The 6270-nt window shown below is 36.5% G+C and overlaps 2 protein-coding genes across 2 annotated transcripts; both read right to left on the bottom strand.

Moving 5' to 3' along the window:
• Positions 1-2586: 2586 nt before the first annotated feature.
• On the bottom strand, positions 2587-3453 carry LOC134275555 (uncharacterized). The gene has a single exon (XM_062757828.1). It carries the CDS (start codon positions 3451-3453, stop codon positions 2587-2589), a length of 867 nt encoding a protein of 288 aa, XP_062613812.1.
• Positions 3454-3579: 126 nt separating this feature from the next.
• LOC134275554 (uncharacterized) lies at positions 3580-4902 on the bottom strand. The gene has a single exon (XM_062757827.1). It carries the CDS (start codon positions 4900-4902, stop codon positions 3580-3582), a length of 1323 nt encoding a protein of 440 aa, XP_062613811.1.
• Between the last annotated feature and the right edge of the window lie 1368 nt (positions 4903-6270).

Genomic DNA, 6270 nt, shown 5'->3' with positions numbered 1-6270 from the left:
TGTTCGTTTCGATAGCTGTCTGGTTGCCTGTGCAAACGGGTCCGATCCATATCTTTCTTATGGTGAAACTTTATAATCTACTTTTCCCTATAAAAATTGCTAAAGATCCTACAAAAGTTGCCCATGACCTCAGGATATGTCATTACCTTAACCAAAGGTCATTTAGACACGTTCAAGGTCACTAAAAGAAAAAAATCATAATTTGTGTCCGGCCTATATCTTTCTTATGTATAAACTTTGTGAGTTCCCATTTTACGCAAAGATTACTTATGACTTGAGGTTGTAATTTTCTTCCCCATGCAGAAAACTTGAATTTACGACTGCCATGACCTTGACTCATGGTAACTTGTGCAAGTTCAAGGTCACTAAAAGAAAAGTGCATTTTTTATTTTTTAGTCAATATCTTTCGTAAGGATAAATTTGATGGGTTCTTCTTTGATACAAAGATTGCATATGACCCAAGAGTTTGACTTGACCATTATTCAAGGTTATTTGTGTAAGTTCAAGGTCACTGGAAGAATAAAAAAGAATTCATGTTCGATCAATATCTTTCAGAGATGAGTTTCTATAATATTTGGGCAAGTTCAAGGTCTTGTCCATATTTTCACTTCGTAATAATTTAATTCCTTTATCAATTACAAATATCCATACATAACGCATTTTCAAATGTCAAAGTAAACCGTCAACTGTAAAAGTCAGTGTTTCTTGGGATTAAAAGCCCACTAACCCAATGTTTAAACAAATTGTGAACACCAATGATATTCTTAGTAACTTGGCACTTTCTCTGAAAACACTAGCGGTGGTATTGTCCCTTTTGAACAATTCTAGTTTAACATAAATTAAAAAAAACTAGAGGTACTGAGCGCAACGAGCTCACTGCCCCAGATTCGAATATGATTAAAATGACAAAGTCCCTGTTTTGCTCTTGAAGCCCCGACATGTGTCAGATTAAAAGTATAATTTCAGGTGCACAATGAAAAATTTTATGTAATGCAGAATCTGTGAAAGTATCATTAAATACTATTCAGTGGTATAGGAAGAGCTAGTTGCGGATAGGATAAAGATGGGTACCCTTCAATATTATAGAAAAAATGGCAGTGTCATTGTTTTGCTCGGGAAAACTCAAAATATGGGTCCGATCAAAAAGTAAAATAGAAGGTCACAATGACACTATACAAAAAAGATTCTGTGAAAGTTACAAAAAATTTCATTCAGTGGTAAAAGCGGAGTTGCGGATAAGAGATAGGTACCCAAAGCGTAACAGACGGACGGACGGACAACCCGATTACTATATACCCTCCAGCTTTTCAAGTGGGGTGTATAATAATAAGCTGTTTACTTTAATTTAGTTTCCTTTTTTACTTCACTGAGCTGAATTCTCGAGTGAGTCTGCTTTTTTGCAGGTGTCATAACAGTATTTCACTAGAGTTTACGTCACATCATGGCTGACACAAAATAATTCCTGAATCTCCCCTTCCGAATCGAGCATTTTGATACGAGACTGGAGCTGATTTTTTTATGAGATGAAAAACAACATGTAAACTTCCTGTATTGACAAGATTTATTAAAATTTAGGGCGGATTTTTCTATATACTGTATTTGAGTAGGGAGTGATAAGGCTCTAGACTTGATTTTCAAGCACCTGCTCGACTTCGATCGAAACAAACCTGCGTACTTTGCTGGATGGCTATGTACTTTTTTTTTTAGGTAATAGCGAGCTCAGTGAGCGTAGCGAGCTCAATAGATTAACGTGTACGAACGGAGGAAATTCGGGTTGAAATCTGCATTGCTCCAAGAAATTTTTATCCTACCACGTGAAAAAATTCCAAACTCCCAATAATCCTTTGGTTTGAACATATTTTATTGTTAAGATCTTACAACAAAAGGATTGGACACAAGTACTTAATACTTAGAACGTCCTCTCCTTTAATCCTTTGCGGTTCACAGCAACATGGTGGTTAAAACAAAGCAACAAATTACTTGAAAAAAAATTACAAACAACAATTTAATTTAATCTCCATGCCATAAAACTATCGTTTGCGTCCTATGTCAACAGGACTTTTTATCTGACGTCATACTTTCGTCACTTTAACGGTTCGGTTATTTCCGATTTTGTCGGAAACTTCCGAGAAGTTTGGAATCTCGATCCCGATGCTTAGGAAGTGATTTCTTTTTATTGTTTTGTTTTTTTCTTTTTCCTTTCTTTTTCTTGAATGATAGACAGTACATGTGTAAGTTTACGTTTACATATTAATTATACATAATAATAATAATAATAATAATAATAATAATAAAATTTGTATAGCGCCCTATTTAAAATAATTTACTCTAAGGCGCTGAACAGACACTATTTCAGATATACAAGTAGTTAAATACAACACAATAATCATAAAAACAATAATCATAAAAACATAAAACCTAAAATCATTCTAAGAGATCGTAACTAACATAAGAGTAAGCTAAAATTATAAGCTGCTAGACTAAGATCAAATTGAGATCACATTAAAAATTTCGCACAATACAGGCTGTGCCCAAAATAAATAGTCTGAGGACAATAAAACTCGATAACTTGTTCAAAATAAAAAATTACACGTCGTATGCTATCTTAAAAAGATGAGTCTTAAGATCTCGTTTAAAAGCTAAAAGTGACGTCTGGAACCGGAGAGCATCCGGTAAACCATTCCACAAAGTTGCCGCTGCATGGTCAAAACGACGCGTTCCATATGTCTCCGTGCGAACACGAGGTTTCACAAGTTGTTTGGAGTCATACGAGCGTAGAGTTCTTGACGGTTGATAGACTGTTATGAGTTCCTTTAGGTATGATGGTGATGTCCCCTGGAGTACTTTGAAAGTGTATAAAAGGATCTTATAATATGTTCTAAATTTAACTGGAAGCCAGTGAAGAGATATCAGAACTTCGGAGATATGATCATGCTTCCTAGTTCGGGTGACAATCCTTGCTGCCGTATTTTGTACTCTCTGTAGCCGTGATATATTTGTCTCTGTAATTCCATAGAGTAGTGCATTTCCATAATCAAGTCTTGATGTAACTAGAGCGACAACTAGAGTCTTACAAGCATCTTCTGTTATGAATGGACGAATTCGACTAATATTTCGTAGATGGTAAAAACAGGATTTGGACACTGCGCTAATCTGAGTCTCCATGGTAAGTGATTTGTTGAAAAACACTCCCAGATTCTTCACACAATCTGATTCACAGATGACAGAATCATCAAAATCAAGTTGGTGTGTAAAAGATCTTTTAAGCTGACTCTTTGGTGAAAAAACGATAAACTCAGTTTTATCCTGGTTCAATTTTAGTAGATTTGCGCACATCCAGCTTCTCACGTTAGCTAAACAAGTTTCTAGTCGACTTTTTAAATCTGGCCATGTTTCGTTCGGTTTTATAACAAGGTATATTTGTGTGTCATCTGCATAACAGTGGAACAGCATGCCATGATCACGACAAATTTTACCGATAGGTTTCGAGAAAAGGCAATACAAGACTGGTCCAAGCACTGAGCCTTGTGGTACTCCGAACCGCAAAACAAGATCGGAAGCACTCCCACCAATGACTACTCATTGTGTGCGCTGTGTCAAGTAGGATTCGATCCATTCCAGAGCTGCCCCAGAAATTCCAAAGGAGAACCTGAGACGTCTGAGTAAGATGGTATGGTCGATCACATCAAACGCAGCAGACAAGTCTAGCATCACTAGGGCCATACAGGAATTTTTATCAAGTGCTGATACAATGTCATGATGGACTCGGAGGAGTGCCGTCTCTGTAGAGTGGCATGCTCGATATGCCGACTGCAGTGGTTCCTGTAGATTGTTCACTTCCAGATGATGCTTTAGTCTTTTTGATACTACCTTTTCGAGTATTTTTGAAATAAATGGTAAGTTGGAAACTGGTCTATAATTTTTCAGTTCATTACAGTCAAATTCCGGTTTCTTCAGAATAGGGCGAATTATAGCCTCTTTGAAGGTTGTCGGTACTGAAGATCCAGATAATGATTTGTTTATTATCACTGTTATTAAGGGAAGCAACTCTTCAATGCATGGTTTAAGTAAAGATGTTGGGATTGGGTCACTCTCACAAGACTTAGTTGGTGCCCCCATGATGATATCATAGATCTCCTTGTTTGTAGCTTCAGTGAAAACAATAAGTTTCTGACCCACATATTGAATATCACTCTTTAGTGCCTCGCTAACATTAACTTGCTTAGATTTACTAAGTTCAGATCTGATCGTTTCAATTTTTCCAGTAAAAAATTCACAGAACCTATTTGCTAACATCTCTTTGCTGTCATGTGCTGGAAAGATAGTCTCCTTAACCTTCCCCATGAGTTTGTTAGTTAGGTTATATAGTTGTTTTTGGTCATGTCCAATTTCTAATATCTTTGTGGAGTAGTAATCCTGTTGCGATTGCAGTAGCAGTTTTGAATAATCGGTACACAATTTTCTGTAAATTTGCTTGTGTATCGTTAAGTCAGTGTCACGCATTTTCCGCTCTGCTTTTCTACGAGCCTGCTTGGCTGCTTTTAAGTTGGCGTGATACCATGGTGTTTTTGGTCTTATGATTATTTCTTTTGTCTGAACAGGTGCATGGCTGTCCAGGATACATTTAAGACTGGTGTTATATGTCGTCACTAGTTCATCAATCTGCATGTCCATGTTTTGCTGACTGACTGATGAAGAAATGTCTTTCTTAAATTCATCAATGTTAATCTCACTTAACTTCCTGAAAGACACAGTTTTTCGTTCAGGCTTTGGTTTAGAGATTTGTATCAGAGCATGAACAGCATAATGGTCTCCTGCAGGATTTCCTCTGTTATCACACAAAATTGGGTCACTGATCGTCGGATCAGATAGCAGAATGGAACTGTCCTCCCTAGTAATCATGACGTCCAAGGTATGACCATGGACATGAGTCGCACCTTGCACTCTTTGGCAAAGTCCATGATCATTTAATATTTTCATGAACGTCTTTGAATCAGAGTCACTGGGACGATCAATATGGAAGTTTAGGTCACCAAGTAATATCAGTTCCTCCGCAAGAATAATTCGATTGTCAAGATATTTTGACCATTCCTCAAAGAAGGTCGAATTTCGAAAGTTGTTTCCTTTTGATTTTGATAGATTAATAGCACACAAACGAGAACTTACACAGTTTGGCATCCCTATGACACAATCCAGGTGTTCGAAATGGGTTTACTGGGTTTCTGGTTTGATAGGTCGTATATCGATGTTTCGTTTGTTGATAATAGCTAGTCCGCCCCCCTTTTTATGTTTTCTAGGTAGGTGAGTAGTTGAATAACCAACCGGTGTCATTTCGTACGACCTGGTATACCAGCAACACATGGACGTACAAAACACATCGTACGACAACTATATTTCTAAGTTGAGTACGAAAATATGTGGAACGACTTAAGATGCAATGCGAACAAAATAATAAGACAACTCGTACCAGTAGAGCCAGAATGAAGTAACACAAAACATATATATCTAAGTTGAGTACGAAAATATATGGAACGACATAAAACACAATAGGAATAAAAGAATAAGATAGCTCGTACCAATATAATCGAAAATAACGTCACGGTTCAATGAACATAGTAACCAAACATTTTTTGAGAAATTTGCTAAAAAACAAGGTTTTCGAGAAAAATGGAATTCTGCTCTTAATTAAAAAGGTTATTACAAAAATGCACAACAAATCTTAAAACTGTAACTATAGCAATAAAGGAGAAAACAAGCTAAATAGTCAGAGGTGGAGCTGCCATGTCGTAGCGCTAACACACTCAAAACAAATATACATGTATATAATTATACTTTTAAATCTTTGTTTTTAGTAGTTTTCCACCTATTCCCACACGGCATTTTACCTTTAAATGCCTGTATTTGGATCCAACACTGCAAGATTTAGAGAGAAGAATATTTTCTTAACTATAAATTATATCAAATCAATTAGTTTGGTTTCAATGGCGACACAGACTCCAATCAATTTGTTGCAAGCAATACTAGGTATAAGACTATGAAACAAGAAGCATAAAGTTAGATTGAAAGAATTATTTTCTAATGGTATATATACTTGTAGCGATCGCAGCGAGGGTTCGCGTAGCGCGCTCAATACACTAACGTGTACGAACGGAGGAAATTGGGGTTAAAATCTGCACATTTTTCCAAGAAATTTTTATCGTACCACGTGAAAAAATTCCAAACTCCCAATAATCCTTTGCGGTGAATAGCAACATGGTAGCTAAAACATAG

This window comes from Saccostrea cucullata, unplaced genomic scaffold (assembly GCF_032062105.1).
Source record: "Saccostrea cucullata isolate Sc308-1 unplaced genomic scaffold, CSIRO_AGI_Scuc_v1 ctg7129, whole genome shotgun sequence".
NCBI classification, from domain to species: domain Eukaryota; kingdom Metazoa; phylum Mollusca; class Bivalvia; order Ostreida; family Ostreidae; genus Saccostrea; species Saccostrea cuccullata.
Note: the sequence above shows the minus strand (reverse complement) of the source record. Positions and strands in the feature narration are given on the sequence as shown.